Source organism: Thamnophis sirtalis, unplaced genomic scaffold, assembly GCF_051295495.1.
Source record: "Thamnophis sirtalis isolate CommonGarterSnake01/CBP01778 unplaced genomic scaffold, rThaSir2_p1.2 scaffold_3, whole genome shotgun sequence".
Taxonomy (NCBI): domain Eukaryota; kingdom Metazoa; phylum Chordata; class Lepidosauria; order Squamata; family Natricidae; genus Thamnophis; species Thamnophis sirtalis.
The window spans coordinates 122343836-122365169 of record NW_028261383.1 but is presented as its reverse complement, the minus strand read 5'-3'; the positions used below and the strand labels follow the sequence as shown (position 1 = coordinate 122365169).

General features: G+C 39.6%; 2 protein-coding genes across 4 annotated transcripts in view; both read right to left on the bottom strand.

The window, feature by feature from the left end:
• Window positions 1-1781: 1781 nt before the first annotated feature.
• Window positions 1782-10483, bottom strand: LOC106549117 (uncharacterized). The gene is made up of 2 exons (XM_014066681.2): window positions 9707-10483; window positions 1782-4940 (listed from the first exon to the last, which is right to left on the bottom strand). Exons 1-2 carry the CDS (start codon window positions 10032-10034, stop codon window positions 4345-4347), a joined length of 924 nt encoding a protein of 307 aa, XP_013922156.2. The 5' UTR covers window positions 10035-10483; the 3' UTR covers window positions 1782-4344.
• Window positions 10484-15023: 4540 nt separating this feature from the next.
• Window positions 15024-21334, bottom strand: part of MXRA7 (matrix remodeling associated 7) — a 60905-nt gene continuing 54594 nt past the window's right edge. For 2 of the 3 annotated variants that reach the window (XM_087709874.1, XM_087709872.1), the window contains one exon: window positions 18830-20467. Coding sequence is in view for 2 of the 3 variants with exons in the window: in XM_087709872.1 (XP_087565998.1) it covers window positions 20428-20467 (40 nt within the window). In the remaining variant the exon portion in view is untranslated. Of the gene's footprint in view, window positions 15802-18829; window positions 20468-21334 lie in introns of those variants that run through there. The other variant, XM_087709871.1, reaches the window with a different exon arrangement.

Genomic DNA, 21334 nt, shown 5'->3' with positions numbered 1-21334 from the left:
ATAAATGGTGGCAGAGAGAACTACCCTCACCATCTCACAATAGCAGTAGACTTATATACCGCTTCATAGGGCTTTCAGCCCTCTCTAAGCGGTTTACAGAGAGTCAGCATATTGCCCCCAACAATCTGGGTCTTCATTTTACCCACCTCGGAAGGATGGAAGGCTGAGTCAACCCTGAGCCGGTGAGATTTGAACCGCTGAACTGCTGATCTAGCAGTAGCCTGCAGTGCTGCATTTAACCACTGCGCCACCTTGGCTCTTTTAAACCATTTAAACCATCTCTACCTGCAGTGGCACAGACCCTAAGCACAGACTAAGCACTGAATAGTTCTGTAGACATGTTAGAGCCAATGTGTTTAACTAACTACCCTATTTTTCAGAGTATAAGACCTCTGAAGTATAAGACGCACCTAGCTTTTGGGGAGGAAAACAAGGGGAAAAAATCTCCCTCGCGGCAATTTGGCTCCTTCAACAAACAGCAAACAGTAGAGACAATATACAGTGTTTGTAGTGTTACATTTCAGACTACACTTGTAGAGATGCTATAAAAATTGATGTGCTTTCTGGAAGTATAGTTATTCTCTGCTAATTAAAAGAAGATACAATAGCACTGGGCCTCTTCAGATCAAGTATTTATTTTAAAAAGCTTTTTCATTTTGTTAAGCTGTCTAGAACAATAATAAAGCAGTCTTTAAAAAATAAGTCTAATAATTTGAATATTCTATAGGCATTTATAGTTATTGACTTACCCTTTTGCAGCAAACAGCCTGATTAGCACAAGAAAAAAAAATCTGCTTCTGCCTCCCAGCAATTTGCCTTGTGGAGCAAACAGCAAGTTTCACTTCGTGCCTCCCGATCATCAGCTGTTTCAGGCTGCAGAGATTGCTACAGCCTATTGCAGCCTCCGCAAGCCCCATTTTTCCCATTTGCTGGGTGAGGCTACATTCAGTATATAAGACGCACCCAAATTTTCACCCTTTTAGGGGGGAAAGGTGAGTCTTGTACTCCAAAAAATACGGTACGCAAGATGGCCTTGTCCCATTCTTTCTTAATCCCATTGAGCAACTACTCAACCATCCCACGTTTGGTAAAGTCTGTGCCTATCATATTAAATTCTGATTTATACGTTTTGATTAACAGGATGGTGTGTAAGGGCCACATCCACATCCAGCCCATGTGTGGTCCCAGTTGGTCGGTAGCAGTCCGTTTCTCATGTGGCTCCTTTGGAAAATTAATCCTCCCACCCCCAATATAGACAAAGGATTTATTCTGTGTATTGATCTTTTGTCTATCATTGCACTTTGTTTTAGAGATTGCTAATTTCATATCATTTTCTTCTGCTTTCTTCCCAAGTATACTATACCTATGGGGAACATGCCCCTAGACCAGGGCTGTGAAACTCCCAGCCCTTGGGCTGGATGCATCACATGCTGGCCACGCCCACGCCCAATTTAGCGAAGGGAGGAAAGTCCTGATACATCATGTGACGCTGCCGTGATGACATGAGTTTGATCCCCCCCCCCCATCCTATACTCTTCTTCTAGTAAGATAAAATTAGCTAGGTGTTGGATTTTGTTCATGTATTTCTTGTAAATAAATCCATTATTACACATGTATACAATCCAAGATCCTAGCATATTAAACTCCCCTACTCTTAGTAATTATGCTTATGAATGCAAAAAAAGTAAATCTTACCAGCTGGTAGAGTCAACTAAGATAAAGTTATCAAAACAAAGATCTGGTTGAAAAAATATATGTTTGTAGGCAGTGAAACACAATGATTCCTTTGTGCAATAAAAATACATTCTTTATTCCCAGAAAAATGCAGATGGCAGATAAGTGTTGAAATAATTTCATTAAAGACATTAACAGATTATGTTAGCCTAACATAACCCTAAACATTATATAGCGTTTTTCAAAAATCTATCAAGTTACACTACAGTGTAAAAATAATTGTGTTATTCTACAAAACACCCATTGCTATGAAAATAATAATTATGCCCTACTACAGAGTTGGGATATTGCAATTTAAACTTTATTCAAGATTCATTTCTTTGCCTTTTTCCAGTTCTCTAAACTGCTTGTTTTATTCTGAATCATACAGTATGGTTCCATGCCACTTATTAATTTCCCAATGTACTTGTTAGCAAGAACTCCCTTGGAAGTTGTAATAAAATGATCATGTTACTAATGGACACCTAGCTAATTCAAAGGGATAGACCTACTAACAAATTAAGATGCAGCTTGGAGGCATTAGCGATCAATAACTAATTGCATTGATCTGTCCCCAAAGCAGGTAGATGGAACTTCAAACAGATCACATTCAGTTTTATGGAAGCAGTCTGAATTTGAAACAAGCTTTCTTGAGCTTTGAATGTGCTCCATCTATGTTGGATGGAGTTATCTATGTTGTAGTCAGAATAAAAAATGATCAAGGGGTATTACAACTTGTTCAACAATAAACTACTGTGCTTCTGGAATGCTCGCAATAACTTGTTCCAAAATCAGAATCACTCATTTTGAAATCTGAACAGAAGTTTTAATTACAAACTAAGTTGAAAAGTCAAAATGTGTGTAAGAATTTTACAGAAACGTTAAAGATGTAATAGTATTTGGAGATTGCTGGAACTTGTTTTTACATTCCATAGTCTTCCTCACACACACCCATCTATATTCCTCACAGATTATAATTAAATTCCTATAGTGATATTGTACAGTATTAAAACTGTACAAGGGTTAGGAAACATTTGTCACAGTCAATTCACAGACAGGTGAATTTATTATGTCAATCATCTTCATCTCCTTTGGATAATGTGACGACTGCCAAAGAATTATTTAGAATAGTGATGTTAACTCATACATACTGATAGATGGCATATTAAAGTTTCATAATATTTCTGGAATATTTCCCCCCAGTGTTTGACATCTGCATGGGATCATCCTCAGTCTAAATAAGTGCTAACAAATGGATGGACACATTCTATGGTTATTATGTAGTGTACAGTACAGTCCAAAATCTCCCAATGAAATAGTAATTTGTAGATTTATAATGAAACAGTAAAAAGGGGGCATAAATAACCTGATGATTATTCTTATAAAAACTACAAACAAAAGGATGATTTTCCTGTCATTTTCAACTAACTATGGAAATAACAGCTAGCTTTGAATGCTATCAGATGAAATTGGCAAAATGGAGGGGAGGGGAAAACAATGCAGTCACCTTTTAAGTGCATATCCATTGCTCTTTACTCTTACTTTATATTTTTACCAGCAACATTTTTCCCTTTTTTATTCCCCCCCCCCCCCACCTTAAGGAACAATTATGTGAAATCTAAAATCTAAGTCATTATTGCTAAATTTGTAGGTTTAGTTGCTATAGTTATTTGTATTTTCTCTAACAGGCCAACTAATCCACTTGAATTTATTTTACTTATTATGAATGTTATAGCTAGTTTTTTTAAACCACTATTACTGAGGAATACTGTTTATATAGAAAATACAGAAAATTCCTAATATTAAGCATTAATATTAAGAAAATAGAATCCATACTGTTAAAGTATTTAATCTTATAAGCACCCAAAAATAAAATAAAGAAAAAAGCAAAACATATACAGAGCAATATGCTGCCAAATGCTATAATAATTTTCTATGTGTGCCATACAAGAAAACAACTTTTGTTTGGCGTCACCTCTTTGAGACAATACTGCTGGTTTTGGACAGAACTTTACAAGTTCCTAAATGTCTTACTTCAATGGCACTAGGCTCTTGGATTAAGCTATTTGTCAACTGTGGTTCAACGGGCATGTTAAATATACAATATTTTGAAAAACAGCTATTTACAAAATACTCTTTCATGATGTCCAATCTCAGCCATTTCTTTCAGATATTATTATAAGAAAAAAAAACCCTATTCAATGTTTCTACATATATCCTGATATATTAATTAAATATCATAGAAACTGTTTCTTTAAAGGTTAGGAGAAAAAAAAAACAAGGCACACGCAGGTATGTCTACTTCAGATTTGTGGTGTTTTTCATTACAGCATCTTATGTTATGTTACTTTACAATAACCCTCCAAGGGAGTAAAACACTCAGTTTCATTAAGATGAATGCACCCATTTGAAGTCTTCCTAATGTAAGACAGACAGACAGATTTTTTTCATTTGTTACAGAAGTCCAAAACTTATTTATAGGAACACATCTGTTAATCTGCGACATATCTGTGAGAGAAAAGTTTAAGCTATATTGTATATAGTCAGCTCATGTCTCCTTTTTTTCAGGTAATAATAAAACCAATCTTCCCAAATACAAATACAGACTACTTTTCAAAAATGCTTTCCCAGCTACTGCAAAATCTGATACAATCGCAATACTTTCTTCAGATCTGCTATGAAGATATCAACTCCCTCATCAGTCAGATTACTGACATCTGGCAAGAAGAGGTCTGATTTATCAGAAGTAATTGAATTATGTGACAGAAAGTGCACACCAATTTTATTGCAATAGGTTACCATTATATTGTTAACCAGAATTTGAGCGGTTTCCGTATATCTAGGCTTTGGATCGTATTTCCAAATACGTCTTGGTAACAGTGAGGACCAAACTATAACAGCATCCGGGAATGCTCTTTTAAGAATGCCTAAATCATTTTTCATTGAGATAATGACTGAAGTATTATTTTCAGGAAACAGATCATCTTCACCAAGATGAATTATTATTACTGAAGGAGGAGATCGGCTATGATAAATTTCATGCAGAGCAGGCATAAGTTGCGTCCACATCATGTCTTCTATGCCATGCCAAAATACATTTGCCCGTGAAGGTGATATGCCCAACTGCAATCCTTGTGGGTGACTTTGCGCTCTTTTTTTCGATGCCAAGATCACAGAATTCCCACATATCCATATTTCCTTTGGTTTAGGTGGCAGATTTCCAACACCTAAAAGCAAAATACCACATTAACTTATTTGATTCAAGTTCTATATAAGTTTACTATTCCAACATCAGAACAGCAATAATGCCTCTTCAAAGTAAAATATTATAAAAATGTTACTATGATGGACAAATCATATCAACACTTAAAAACAAAATCAAGAAATGCAAGTTAATTATATCTTCAAGAATGTACCATAATTAAATTTTAGAATATTGTTAAGACAATGGATTATCCAAATGGAATTAACAGATCAGGGGATGACAAAAGATCAGCTCAACTATGAGATTGAAGATGAATTGGCACAAAAACAAAAAAATCATTCTTAAAATATATGTGATGATTAACAGAAGCAGATGAAAGAAATTTTCTCTTCAGATTTCTGGGCCACCACTACACTAAGACAAGCAAGAGCTTGGCCTACACCAGTAGTTCTCAACCTTTTCTTCACCATGGACATCCTTTAAATACCCTTTGTGGCCACAAACCATGGCCACACCAAGACTTAAAGTCTTAACTTAAATCATAACACTTCTTCAAGCCTTCGTGGGATCCACGGACCATAGCTTGAGAAAAACACTGTCACCACCATTAATTTTCCATCCAGTAGCAGCAGTAATACATAAGCAAGAAAAAAACATAAAAGCAGCGATATTCACAGATTTGTGATCTGTCGTAGTGCCATCTCCTATGGAGCAGCCTTATCCTTTACAATTTAGAGAACTCAAGATCTCTTAGCCTTTCAGAAGACTGGCCCTGGAACATGGCCCCAAAATATGTGTATTCTTATACAATTGTTATATAATGTCTTGTTTTTCTATGAATTTGTTTATTTTTAATTCTGATCATACAGTTTTTATAACAGCTTTGTACCATATAGTATCAAACTTGTTAACTGCCAAGATTTTCCCCTATGTATTCAAAATGGACTGTAATTAACATAGCTTTTGGTGTCATTTTTGTAACTTGGCATTTTAGTGGTACTGCTGCTATTATATTATTATCCTCGGGATGGTGTCATTATTCGGTGGGTGACATTTCCTTCTTTTGAAAGTGGTACATTAGAACTTCATGTTAATATGTGCCATTGTGTATATGGGTAAATGACAATAAAGGCTATCTTATAATTGTTTTTGCATTGACTGCTTGCCGCCTAGAGTTATGTATTTCAGATGGGTAGACAGTCATTTTGAGAACACCATGTGTGTAAATGAAGCAAAAATAGTTTAATCTGAACTAGAGAGAACATACAGCTGTATTTGTGGCATCTCTCTGGGGCTCAAGAATTAGAAATACCCAGTTGTTTTCACCCGAGCTTAAACTATTGCAAGAATCACAGAATCTCTATAAACATGTAAGAATCACACTATCTTTCCAATTCTGAATGGGGAAAAATGTGAAAAGTTAAGATGAAGGGGCAGGATTAAAACTTGAAAAATGGGGAAAAGACAAAATAGCACAGATCTGTTCTGGCATTAGTATCTGGGAAGATTCTAGAGCAGATCACAAAATATCTGATTTACAAGGAGTTTGAAAACTACAAGAATTACCATAAATCAGCAAGAATTTATCAAGAACAAATTTTGCCAGAGTAACCATATTTCAACGAATGCTACTGCTTTGCGTCTCATTCTCAGCACCACACTTGAAGAAGGATTTAGAGATACCAGGAAAGGTTCAGGGAAGGGTGACAAAGATTACCAAGGGACTAGAATCTAAGCTTATGAAGAGAGATTGAAGGAGCTGAAAAAAGATGACCGAGGTCAGTACTCTTCAAGTAAAACACCTGAAAAGATGCTACACAGAAAAAGGTCAAGACCTTTCTTGTGTCGGGGTACAGAAATAATAGATTTAAGTGATAAGGTAGATTGTAGATTGTAGATTGTAGATTTATTTATTTATAGGCCGCCCTTTTCCCTGAGGGGACTCAGGGCGGCTTACAATCAAAAAAGGAAGGGGAGTGTAGGACAATACCAAAAAGAAATGTGCACAAAGTAAATTAGACAGTAAAACTCAACATTCACTCAGCATTCGGGAGGGGCGAAAATAAGATTATCCCCAGGCCTGACGGGCTAGCCAGTTCTTGAAGGCTGTGCGGAAGGCCTGGATGGTGGTGAGGGTACGAATCTCCACGGGGAGATTGTTCCATAGTGTCGGAGCCGCAACAGAGAAGGCTCTCCTCCGAGTAGTCGCCAGTCGGCACTGACTGGCGGATGGAATACGGAGGAGGCCAACTCTATGCGATCTGATGGGACGCAGGGAGGTAATTGGCAGAAGGCGGTCTCTCAAATAGCCAGATCCACTACCATGGAGCGCTTTATAGGTGGTGAGTAGGACCTTGAAGTGCACCCGGAGATCAACAGGTAGCCAGTGCAGCTCACGGAGGATCGGTGTTATGTGGGCGAACCGTGGTGCGCCCACGATCACTCGCGCGGCCGCATTCTGGACTAGCTGAAGTCTTCGGATGCTCTTCAAGGGCAGCCCCATGTAGAGCACATTACAATATTCCAGCCTAGAGATCACAAGGGCTCGAGTGACTGTTGTGAGGGCCTCCCGATTCAGGTAGGGCCGCAACTGGCGCACCAGGCGAACCTGGGCAAATGCCCCCCTGGTCACAGCTGAGAGATGGTGGTCAAAAGTTAGCTGTGAATCCAGGAGGACTCCCAAGTTGCGGGCCCTTTCTGAGGGGTATAAATTTTGTCCCCCCAGCCTGAGTGATGGTATGTTGGTCAAATTTTTGGGAGGGAAACACAACAGCCAATCGGTCTTGTCTGGGTTGAGTATCAGCTTGTTTGCTCTCATCCAGTCTTTAACGGCTTCCAGTCCCCGGTTCATCACGTCCACCGCTTCATTGAGTTGGCACGGGGCGGACAGATACAACTGTGTATCGTCCGCATATTGGTGGTATTTTATCCCGTGCCTTCGGATGATCTCGCCCAGCGGTTTCATGTAAATGTTAAATAGTAGGGGGGATAGGACCGACCCCTGCGGCACCCCATAGGTTAGGGGCCTCAGGGACGATCTCTGCCCCCCCACTAACACCGACTGCGACCTGTCCGAGAGATAGGAGGAGAACCACTGCAAGACAGTGCCGCCCACCCCTATCTCCCGCAGTCGTCGCAGAAGGATACCATGGTCGATGGTATCGAAAGCCGCTGAGAGGTCCAGGAGAACTAGGATGGAAGCATGGCCTCCATCCCTAGCTCTCCAGAGATCATCAGTCAATGCGACCAAAGCGGTTTCTGTGCTGTAACCGGGTCTGAAGCCAGACTGGAAGGGGTCAAGATAGTTAGCTTCCTCCAAGGTACGCTGAAGCTGGAGAGCCACCACCTTCTCAACAACCTTCCCTACAAAGGGGAGGTTGGAGACTGGACGATAGTTATTAAGAACAGCTGGATCCAGAGACGGCTTCTTCAGGAGGGGTCTTACCACCGCTGTCTTGAGCGCGGTGGGAAAGTACCCCTCCCGAAGAGAAGCGGTAACAACCGCCTGGATCCAGCCTCGTGTCACCTCACTGCTGTTGGCAACCAGCCAGGAGGGACACGGGTCCAGTATGCAGGTGGAGGCACTCACAGCTCGCATAGCCTTGTCCACATCCCCAGAGGCAACTTCCTGAAACTCAACCCAGAGATGGTTTGCCAAGTTTTCTCCTTGTGTCTCGGCTGGATCTACTGGGGTGGAGTCCAGGTCCGCTCGAAACCGGGCAACTTTGTCCGCCAAGAACTGGACATACTCCTCAGCCTTACCCTGTAAGGAGTCCCCCGTCTCCCTCCTATTTAGGAGGGAGCGGGTTATCCTAAACAGGGCGGCTGGGCGGGACTCGGCGGACGCTACCAAGGAGGCAATGTATGTTCTTTTTGTTGTTCTTAAGGTCCGAATATACTCCTTGGTGCATGCTGTTAAAAGTGCCCGTTTCGACTCGGACCTATCGGACCTCCACGAGTGCTCTAGGCGTCTCCTCCGGCGCTTTACCTCCCGGAGCTCCTCAGTGAACCAAGGAGGTTCTGATTAGAAAAATTAGATACTAGGAAAAAAATCATAGCATTTGGAGAAGTATATGTATGCTCCCATTCCTTGGCCACATGAAAGCCAAAGCGAAAACAGTCATTTGTGGGAAATGGATTTGAGGGCCAAAATAGCCCTTTCTAAATCAATGATTCTAACTCTCTGTACTTCCTAATCTTGGTAATTTAAATTAAAGCTACAAATATGATGGAGGTTCACAACAGTGGTGGGATTCAGCCAGTTCGCACCACATGGGGAGAACCAGTTGTTAACTTTCTGAGCGGTTTGATGAGCTGATTGTTGGAAGAAATAATTAGGCAGAGAACTGGTTGTTAAATTATTTGAATCCCACCACTGGTACACAATTTACAGTGAAACATGCAAGAGTAGAGTAGAGGATGGGGAGGAATGGAAAGGAACAGAATAGAGTGAGCTGGGACAGGACCTTGGAGGTCTTCTAGTCCAGCCCCCTGCTCAAGCAAGAGAATCTATACCATTTAAGCTGTCCCACTGGTTATCGTAACTTAGTTACACATTACCTTGCCTTTTCAATAGCTATAGGGGTGAGACCAAGATTATCAAAGGACTAGTACCAGTCACATCGAGAGTTTGTCTATCGCACTAATTTGCGCTTAACTTTTCTGGCAGAAGTATAAAGCCAACAGAGGTTTTGCACATACAGTTTCCGTTCAAGAGAAACGCAGACATTTCCAGATTTCCTTGGAAAGGTGGTCTGGACACTCCAGAGGTTGCCTGGCTTAACTCACCTTCTGCGGAGGGCACCACAGTGATTACAGAGGCACGTTTCTGATTGACTGCCCTCTTCCTCTGGTCGCATCCCGCCACTAGTGGAATACGATTCAAGTTACCCCCAGAAGCTACTCCGTTGCAGCCGCCCACGTTCAATGCGGGGACAGGGGACGCCATCGCCGCAGGACCCAGCAAGCCCCGTCTACCCGCTGTTATAACTGCGTCTAGGGCTTTCGCAAGAGAGGAGCTGGGCGGGTTGCCCTTGGCATCGGAGGGCAGGACATCTTTATCCTTCACAGTATTATAGAGACCCGGGCTACCGTCGTTAGGCTTAATGGGTACCATGGCAGGAAAATTCAGACTGTTTTGGGACTTTAGGGCACGAAGCAGGGACTCTCTTTTCACTGAAGCTGCCTTCTCCGTCCAAGGACCGTCCTTAAAGAGAAAGACCACCCGAGGCTGGAGAGTGGCCAATGCTCCACCAACTAGAAGGAGCCGAGGACTTTCGTTGCGGAGCCACGATAGGCAGAAGAGGCAGATTCTATGGGATCTTCTGGGCTGATGCGTCACCGAGTCCTGCCCTTGCCCGTCCACGCCCGCGGGTGGGTAGGAGGGGGTGGCGGCACAGCCGAGCACAGCAAGCAGCCCGTTACCCTGGAAACCACTTCCTGGTCACGTTCCCTCTTCTAATCCTGATGCAGGTTTAATCGAGTCACGGAAGAGCATCAAAAGAGAAACCGCGAGATTGAAGACGGCTCCCCCCGGCCGCCGTAGCTTTAAAAAAAAACCAACAACACCCCGTGGCTCAAATGCATTCGCATGCGTATTAGCTTCGCTAGGTTCTGTAAATATGTAAAAGTTAGGCGCGCAATGGTGCACTCACTTCCAGGTTCCTTGAAATCTTTTTGTCTACTGGGAAGAATCGGGCCCTGTAATAGAAAAACCTCGGACCAATAAGCCAGAATTTTATTTTGTTATTACAAAGCAAATGGTCCCCCTTACGTTATGTGAAAAAATTATTTACCACAGAAAGGTTAGCTATTTTGCTTTGAATTTTAGTCTCGGAAGACATATAAGCAAGGGGGAAAAACGATAGTTGGACGTTGGCAAAAGCAACAGCAGCAAAAGTCATCTTTCGCAAAGAACATTATTACTTGCGGGGTTTAAATATTTCTAACCTTTTAAAGAAATCCAAACATCCCAAATAAACCCTAGTTAGAAATGACGTCAACTCTTCCACCTTTCTTAGCTAGTTTATGGTTTGTTTTTCCCTTGTCTTAAGAGCAGATCCCACTTCCGCTAGAGAAGAGGAAACCAGAGTAAACGACCATCTTAAAGCAAGAAGTCGTAGTGGGCGAGTTATTCTTAGTTTTCTTAGATCTACGTTCCTCTTTCTATGAACTTCGCAAATAGGCGTTGCGCGCCGTTTCCCGTCCTGCAGATCAGGAGTGGGTGCTCTTCTGAGCGGTGCAAGAAGGCGCATGCGCAAAAGGAAATACTGTTTCAAAGAGCGAACACTCTTTTGTGTGTTGCATTTCCTGTATCTTACTAGCCGGATTTTTTTTAGGTGATACTGTTCCATCTTATCTGCCTGGTTCACAAATGCATTACATTAGAAAGACTCTGTTTGCATGGGCATTTTATCCTGGATTAACTAATCTTGATCTGATTTTGATTGAACGGGGGGGGGATTGTTCTCACTACATAACAGAATTAAATGGAACTGGCTGCTTTATGGCTCTGTATTGGCGCAAAGCTTCAAGTAGTTGAGACTTCAGCCTTCCTTAAAATTAATTGGGACCATGTGATTGACATCAATGCTTATGCCATCTCAAAGACTAGTTGCCCCTGTAAAAATGCAAAACTGTTGCCTTCAAAAGGGATTTGTCAAGCTGGAAAAAAAATCTTTAAACAAATATTTAGAAAATTTGCACTACTGCAACTAAAAAGTGATAGTAAATTCCACACTGGATGTAGCATATAACAATAAACTGCAAACTAACCCGACTACATTTGGCCTATTCTGTGTAGCAACACATTCTTTTATTAATGGTTATTCTGTATGTTGTGCAACCTGACCAGATTAGTCCAGGAGACCTGGTGCCTGTTGGCTCTTGAAAAGGTTGGCTTCACTTCGAACTTTGACCTGTCATACTGTGATGACCTGGGGCTGGGCACGGAAGCAACACCACCAGCACCACTCTGATGCCCACTGTTATTTAGAGTCATCTTAAAGCAAGCTTACTAGACTTCTGAACACTTGAATGTTATGTGAACACAACTAAAAAGTGATGTTTTTTGAAAATCAAATTTACATAAATTTATCTTTGTGGAAAAAAAATCAAAATCAAAGATGTGTTGTGATGGAAACTGCACTGAAGTTGACACATGTAAAAAAAGGAGTAGACCATGCATCACAACATTTTAAATTTTGCCTTTTTTGATCCTTCCCCCTCATCCAGTAGTCCCCTTTTGTATGTCTATGTCTTGTAGATGATAATTAAGTGGGGTAATTTATAACCCAGGAGACGAAAATAAAATTCAAGATTGTTTTAATATATTTGGCAAATACGCTAAAATGACATCAAGAAATTCAACAAATACAAAAAGGTGTACTTCACATGCACAAGCAAATGTACATGGGAATTTGAAAATATATGGCTTGATAATATTACTTGTGTAAAAGAGCCTGAATTAATATTTGATTACAAACAAAACAGCAATCAATACTGTGAAAGGGCTGCAATGATGGTAAAATGCAATTTTGGACATCAGCAATAGCATAGTTTTGCTTTATTCACTTTATTTATTATACCCACTTCAATTTAATGTCCAGCATCACACTTTAAGAAAAACAATCAAACACCAAATGATTCATAAAACATGTTTTGTAATGAACATGATTAGGGGAATAGAAAAATGTTAGTTTAACAAAAAATAGCGTACTCCATTAGATCTGTCCAAGCAGAACTCAGATAGCTATTTGTTGTGTTTTAATTTAGATTCTTGCATAGAGCAGACAATTGGATTTGATGCCACACAGCCTCTTCTGACTCTGTAGTTCTTTGATTTCATAATATGATTTACATTATTTGAGTCCCACCATTGTGATTTTGTAAGCCATGGTTTATGCCTTAGTCTGGTAGGTGAATTCATTTGGTTATGGCTTCATGTGATTCGTAAACTCAGACAGTTTATGGTAGATGGAACTTACAATGCCAACTTTAGGACTGGTGTGATTTAGAGCTTTAGGGATTTGTACATGGAACAAAACAGTTCTTAATCTTGTGGATCAATGCCCTTTTCTCACATGACCCATTTGCAAGGCTACTATCCTGAGTAGTCCTAAATTATCCCTCTTGAGAGTGGAGGAACCACCTTTAAAACTTTTTCCCCAACTGCCGGGCATATAAAGTAGTAATACTTAACTATAGAGACATAGTCCTTAGATGTGTCATGAAATATTGCACTCTGATAGTGCATCCTTGATGCTATCAGGAAAGTAAGCCTGAAGTGAAAAGAAGAAAAGGGCAAAATGCTGATTTACTCCAAAGAGGTAGATTTAGGGCAATTTCTGTGTCTATGCAGTTTTCAGTTTCTCTTTTCTTACCCCAAACAGTACAAACACAAACACCAAGCTTTCAAGTAGCTGATTAGTTGGGCACATATACATTTTGCCACCAGTCCTTAAGTATGTGGAACATAAATTCTTTTATTTAAAAAAAGGAGACGTTCCAGAAATAATTAAAATAACCAAACATTCTTTCAGCAGCATACCCATTCTCCATCATAGTATACATTGTTCGAGAAATACTCCTAGAGAAACCAGCATGTGTTCTGTCTTCTCTGCCACCTGGATGATGAGGTTTGAGTCTGTTCTTCTAGTGCCAGGGCACAGATTTGAAATCTCCCAAACTTTATTAAGAATCTGCACAGTCTCAGACACACAAGGACTTTGTTAGGTAAGGTTCCAAGGTGGAAGTCCCTGAATATACATACAAGCAAACTTATGTAGTAAATTCCATACAAAGCATTTCAAATGGTGCCATAGCACTGGTTAATCTACATTTGATCATTTATACATTTCTAAGAAAGTAAAAAAAATCCCTCAAAAGTTTACTTTTGACAATCTATCATAATTATGGCATTTCCAGAGCAATCTTCTAGTGGGGTTATTCCATTATCTATAACAGCTATTTTGTGGTACAACTTGCATCTCCACTGCAACATTGAAACTGCATAGCCAGAGTTGTTGTTGTTAGTTGTGAAGTCATGTTCGACCCATCGCAATTCCATGGACAACGTTCCTCCAGCCCTTCTTGCTCTCTACCATCCTCTGGAGTCCATTTAAGCTCACACCGACTGCTTCAGTGATTCCACCAAGCCGCCTCATTCTCTGTCGTCCCCTTCTTCTTTTGCCCTCAATCTTTCCCAACATTAGGCTCTTCTCCAGTCAGTCCTTCCTTCTCATTAGGTGGCCAAGGTACTTGAGTTTCATCAGATTTGGCCTTCTAAAGAGCAGAGTTTGCTTTTCTATTCTGGGGTGTTTCACTGAACAGCTAACTTCGCATCCTAATAATAAAGTCATTTTGGCCTCTTTATTAGAACTAAATTCCATATGAATTTCACCCACAATTTCTCTTGATCCATTACAAAAAAAACAGTATCTAAATTATCTCTTTAAAAAGAAAATAAAAATGAATTTGCTCAAGGTATTTGTAGGTATTTGCTGTTACTCAGCAGAGGGCAGCACCAAATCAATTTTGCTGACCAAAATTAAGTAGATTTGTGGGACGGGGAATGCCTTCCAAGTCAGGGTTAACTCCTGGTTGTGGGTGAAATTCATGTGGAATTTAGTTCTAATAAAGAGGCCAAAATGACTTTATTATTAGGATGCAACTTCCTGGAGTAACTCTGCAGTTTTCCTGGCAAGTTTTTCAGAAGTGGTTTGCCTTGTTCTTTTTTAGGATTGAGAAACAATGACTACCTCAAGATCCCCAGGCTGATTTTATGCCTGTTGGAAGAAATATCCTTCTGGGTGAGGGCTGGGTGAGAACTTCCTACATGCCTAAGGTGGGAGTGGAACTTATGATACCTTTAACCACTATACCAAACTGGCTCTCAAGTAGATTTATTTTAATTGCCCAAAATGAGAAGGAGCCTAGTAGCACCTTCTCAGAGTAACATATTTTATTAAAGGACCTGAGATTTTGTGAACTACAGCCTACCTTGGTTCAAGTCAGTAATATAATAATAATAATAAAAAAAAATCACTAATTAGAGAAGAGCTCTTTGTGGCTGAGAAGCTGGAAAAAAAACACATCACACACTAAGGCAATGCCACTTCTGTAATGTTGCTTTAAAACACTGTGGATTCAATAATCAGAAATCTTACAATCCACACATGTATTATCCGTAGTCCCTATCGAAACATTTAATCAAGAATGTATACAAAATTACATAACTTCTACAGTTTGATACTTTTATCTTAAATATTTACAGAGTTAATCTAGGACACAAATTTCTTTGAAAACAAAGTTTAGTATAAAGTGACAGACACTGTTTATTTTTTTTAGATTTACAGTAGTGTTTCTGATGCATTAGCTTCAGACTCACTGATTACTTATATTTTATTGAGAAAATTCTTTTTTAAAATGTCTCCATCATGTTATAGGCAAGTTCAAAGACAGCTTGTCAAATATCATTCACTGTCTGTAACAGGACAATTTCCATTTAATAACAATATAAGATCATTGTAAGAAATTACAACAGCATTTGGTATATTTTAGTTCCTTAAATATTGATTTGCAGACCTTCTTAGATATTGATTTGACACAACTAAATGACTTTTATTCTTTCTCAAAAATCATTTTAAAAAGATAAAATACAATTTAAAAAACCTACTTGTTGCATTTTCATATACAATATATTCTAATCATGTTGAAAACTACAGGTTTTACACCTTTAGAATACTGAAAAGGGAAAAAAACTTACAGTCTACATGTCATAAAGCTTAAGTTGTTCTTTGATATCAGAGTCAGACATATCTCCAAAAGTGTCTGTTTTTTCCTTTAGAAGGGTGAAGATGGCAGCCAGCTGCTCTCTCTGAACCCTGCCAAGAAGAGAACAAAAAAAAGGGGGGGGGGGGAATGGAGATACTTTTGTCTTGAGAAAGATAGTGGAGTTTAGCTTGCAATGTGCGATATTTCATATCTGAAATTTTAAAAAAATGCCTGATGGAGATGTGTTAATAATTTTTTCCCCCTAAGAATAAAAACCTACACACATTTGATCTGAAATGCTGGGAATCTTGATTGTGAATCTCCCGTCAAGATGCTTTTTTATGCGGGATGACCCCACACACATTTTAGACACATTTTCACTTTTAGCAAGCTACCTCTTGCTACCTCCTGATATCATTAATTCCAATGTATATTTTGGGTTGTGAAAATTTACATATGGCACTAAGACTATTCACCTACAAATTAAATAATTTAAATGGGTGAACAATCTCTTATTGTTCACCCATTTAAATTACAGCACATGTTGTAAGGATCATTTTTAAGCACAAGAAACAGCTAAAAAAATCCAGTGTACTTTACAAATGTACTATTATTGTACTGCCACATTATCACTATTTTCTGATACTATTAATAAGGAGATCTACCAATTAATCAATTAAAATGTGGACACAACTAGATGCAAATGAGGATGCTTGTACAGTACCCTTGTTCAGTTGCCTGGAATATGACATTAGATGGATCTCGGTCTGGATTGATTATCTTACCTACCCTCTTAAGAGACTGGAGCCTCAATCCATCTTCTTCTAACAGGTAGCCCTCAACTTATCATCACAACTGGGATCAGAATTCCCATCACCAAGCTATGGAGTTGTAAAGCATAACATTACATGACTACATCACCTCCCACAGCAATACCAGCAATCCTGACTGCTGTCATAACTCCAGATGTATGGGTTGTTAAGTGGGAAGCAGAGGGAGTCCATAAGGAGCATGGGGGTACTGTAAGGGGATGAGAGAGGCAAGCCATGCATGAGATTCAGGGAGGCTTGAGAAAGAGAGTATGGGGTGTGTGAACACATGTGTGCAAGAACAGGGAGGCTAGGGAATGAATATGCTGTGGCTCAGGGCCTCTCTGGTACATGGAGACTCTGGGACTGCAAGAAGCCCCTGACCCACAGTGCAAAGCCACAGCCATCCCTGGAAGCCTCATCTGCCCCAAGTGCTGGGTTGGGGCAAAACCAATATGCTATGGAAAGTGCCAACAGCCTGGCTCAAAGCCACAGATTTCCAGGAAGTATCAACAGAATGGGGCAAAGTGGCTTTGCAAAGTGGCTTTGCCCCAGATAGTGCCCACGCCTCAGCCACAGTTGCCTTTGCCCCTCTACATTCGGAGCCCACCCCGCCCTTCATTCTGCTGCACCACACAAAGCGCCAACAGCATGGTACAAAGCCAAAGCATCCCAGAAATTGCCCCAGCTGCACAGCTGCCACCCAAGAAAAGAGCTAGATAAAAAGCTAGAAAAAGAGCTAGATAAAGAAGCACCCATGAGGTTGTAAGTGTAGGCAGGCTGCCAAGTCCCCTAATTTGGATTGTGTGACTGTGAAGTGCTGCAACAGCCATAACTTTGGGGACCAGTTGTGTAAGTCACCTTTTCAATGCTTCTGTAACTTCAAACGGGCTGAATGAATGATTGCAAGCTGAGGATTACCTGTAGCATTTTAACATTAAATGAAACTTGTTTACCCAGGGCTTAGAAAATATTTCCCTTATCTTAGTTTAACACTGGGATTCACTGTTTGTAGGATGCCTAGATCTGTCTCTTATTCTGCCTCTGCCATCATCTGCCAAGAGGGCGTTTTTGAAGTTTCTAAAGTCTCTCTCTGATGTTTGGGCTAATTTTTAGATGGCCACTGCTCCCTTTCAAGCTCTCAAAAAGCGGAGGCATCAAGTTGCAGGTGCTCCTAAGATTTTTTTTCTAAATGCATATGTGCCTAGAGCACCACACTTGTCATTCCACCAAGAAGGGAGAAAAAAACCAACAAAATCATGCCAAAACATGTGGCATGTTTTTTTAACACAGTGTAAAGCACAGGTGTCAAACCTGCGGCGTCATATTGCTATTACGTGACATTTCACAATGTTTTTCCCATTCGTGGAGCTGGGGTGGGCATGGCCTGCACACGACACATCCGGCCTACAGGCCAGCCCTGGTGTAAAGTGTCAATCCAAACGCCCAGATATGTAGGCAATTTTTCCCCTTGATGTCTTCTTTATCAATTACAGTGGTACCAATGATAGCTCTGCAGATGCATACAGGTAGATGCATACAGGTAAACCGTGGTGTGTGTGTGTGTGTATAGCCAGAGATTTAAGAACTGACATTGGGGGAGAAAATTGGTGGAAATCCTCTTCCTTTTATTGCACTTCTAAAAAGACATGGATTTACAAGCTTGACTAAAATCATTACCAGCTGTGAAAAATGGTTAGCAAAGTTTACCTGTATGCAGACATTCTTAGTTAGGAAAGTAATACTCTTGTTTTACATCTCTAATTGTGTGCAGAAGTTTAGCACTCTTGATCAAACTTTTTCAATAATCCCTAAAGGAACAGAACCTTTACCTAGCACAAAATTAATTTTTCTCTGCAAATTTGAATGCACACATACTATTTATGTGTAGTTGTTAATAAGATTCAAAACAAAACAATGGTGAATATTGCAGGTGTAAAACATGTGGACACCTTTCCAATCAGTATTTGTAACATCTCCTTTGGAAGAAATATCCACTTTCAACTGTTTCTTGTAACCACTTAAGGGTCTTTATATTCTTGCTTTTGAAAGGTTTTCTCGCTCTTCCTTGTAGAATATTTCTAGTTCAGAAATAGTCATAAGTTTCTTTGCGTGCTATGCATGTTTGGGATATCTTTATAGATTTTCAGTAATATTCAAATCTGGGGATTGTGAAGGGCATTCTTTCGTATAGTAAATTAAACTATGGTTTTGTTTTCTAATGGCAATCAATCATAAGTTTCCCAGTTCCAATTCAAATCTGAATTTATTGGAAGTAAGAGCAGTGTGTATACTATGCATATTTATAAACACAATGACCAGTCATGAAAACTATTTAAATGTTTATTGGACTGAAAAATGGCAATATACATTTTGAAATTGCTAGAAATTATAGTCCTTTGTACAAGATCTATCTTCATATTTAGAAGAACAAAAACAAAAAACAAAAAAACCCCACTCAAGACAGCAATATTTGTCATTATTGAAGAGATAGCTTTGCTCATTGCTACTAGTCATTTTCCTTATATATGTATTGCTGCATACTGAAAGATTATATTGTATATAAGGCATTATTTGCATAGTTAATGGTGTTTTGAACACTGAGTCTATCAATGTGAATCGGAGGCAAAGTGGTTGCTAACAAATATCTCAAAGCAGTGTGTCCTTATATGAATGGGATTTGCTTGCAAACTGTACTATATTAGAGAAAATAGGTATAGGAATGGAAGCTTATTTTTAAAAATTAACTATGGTCAAAGCTTCCTGCTGTTTCTTAAATAAGCCTGGGTAACAAAGAATTAGTCTAGAGGAAAACAGTTCTTAAACCTATGTGTCCCAAAGAATGATTGACTAAATAATTTCAAGTATTTCCAAATAATTAAGGTTTTGTTTCAAAAAGTAATGGGATGGATTATGAAGCTTTCCCTCAAAATACAGGAGAGCAACATTTTTTTTAAAAAAAAAAATCCAATCTACTGAACAGGAAGTGATTATCAGTAAAATATCAAAATTGATGTGATGATGGAATAGTGAAACAACATAAACATGGATATATCTTTTAAACTTATTTAGGAAATGTAAAATTGGTAACCAAAGGGCCATTTTACATCCCATAGCTCACATTTTCAGATTCCATTCTTGGGAACAGGCTTGAAGTGTTAAGTAAACAAAAGCATTAGCTAATGAAGCGCTCTTAATCCTTGCAATTGAAATTAGTCACAAATTGTTATACCAAGACTGCAATCCTACACCCTTATTTAGGAGTATACCCCACTAAATTCAATGGGACAAACTTCTAAATATACGTGCATAGGGTAAATCTTCCTTGTTTCTTGGGACAGCCTTCTAACTAAGATGAAATACTGCCTCATTTTCAAGAGGCCAGAGTCTGTATCATGCAACCAACCCTCCATCTGTGGATGGAAGGAACTTTCAGAAGGTCTTATATATTACAGCTCTGTCTTCAAATTTATCTAGGTGGGGGGTTTTTTGGTCCAGGACAGAATGGTGAAAAGGGGTCAGCTCTAGCTTGTTCTACTATCTAGACAGGAAGCAGGTCCATTGTACAATAATTGATCACTTTTGTCCAGGTTATCTAGTTATTTTTTTTTTGTTTTGTTTGGGGGAGGCTACAGATATGGAGTACTGAACACAACAAAGTGTGCTTGCTTTATTCCCCCAGAGATCTTACTTTACATCCAAGAACAGAACCCTCAGAGTGTAGTCTGCTATTTTCTCTAGCCATATAATTCTCCAGACCAGACACCCCAACTTGTTCCAATCTTGATATTACAAGGATTTATTCTGAGGAACTCAGCTTCAGCCAAACAGAAAGTCTTATATTTTGAGGGATAATTTTCGGTTGTGTTTGGGGTTTTGCCCCCCTTTTTTCCCACTCAAGCCTTTAAAAATGCCAAAAGGTAAATCTTAGGAAGAGTCTAGGGATAACTTCATATAGTCTTCAGTTCTGCAAAGAGAAACAAGAAGAAAATAAAGAGAATACATTTTAATTGTGCCACTTTGGGTCAGTTATATATTACTAATGCTTTTATTTATTTTTTAATAAGAGGCGAATAACTCAGTGCAGGGAAGGAGTCTTAAGGAAAGTTTCTAGACCTTTTGGGCATACACAAATAACATAAGGATGCCTCAGGTTTTAAGAGGTTACTTCATCATTTGCAGCAGGATAGCCTATGCCCAAGAACACGAGTATCTACAGCACATCTCATTTTCCATCAGGAGCATTTCACATTTCTCTCTAGGCCTATAGAGTGAAAACTGACAAGGATCTCTTTGACATTTGGGGAAAGGAGAAATACAGAACTGTGTCTGTACTGAGAACTGCCTTCTTTAGAAATCCCATGATTTGTTGCTCAGAATCATGTACAGATTCAGATGTGGGGAGCCAATATGAGCTGTTCCATTTGTCAGAAGCCAGATTCGCTAAGCCTAGAATTGGAACTTGCAATGAAGGGGACTGTCATACTGTGTAGCTATCAACAAGCTCCTTTTTGTCCTGGAAGTGCATCCCACTTCCTTCAAAAGTCAGTGAAAGAAGCCAGATGGTAAAACTTTCGTTCATATACCATGTTTCTCTGAAAATAAGACAGGGTCTTATTTTCTTTTGACCCCCGAAATAAGCACTTGGCTCTCTTATTATTTTTGAGGTGCAGGAGGTGGAAAGCGTGGTCACCTCGTGGCTGTTGCTATGTTGCAATATTTTCAGGGAGGGTTTATTTTCAGGAGAGGGTTTATTTTAGTGCATGCGCTCAAAAGTCCGATTGAGCTTATTATCTGGGGAGGTCTTATTTTCAGGGAAACAGGGTAGTCCCAT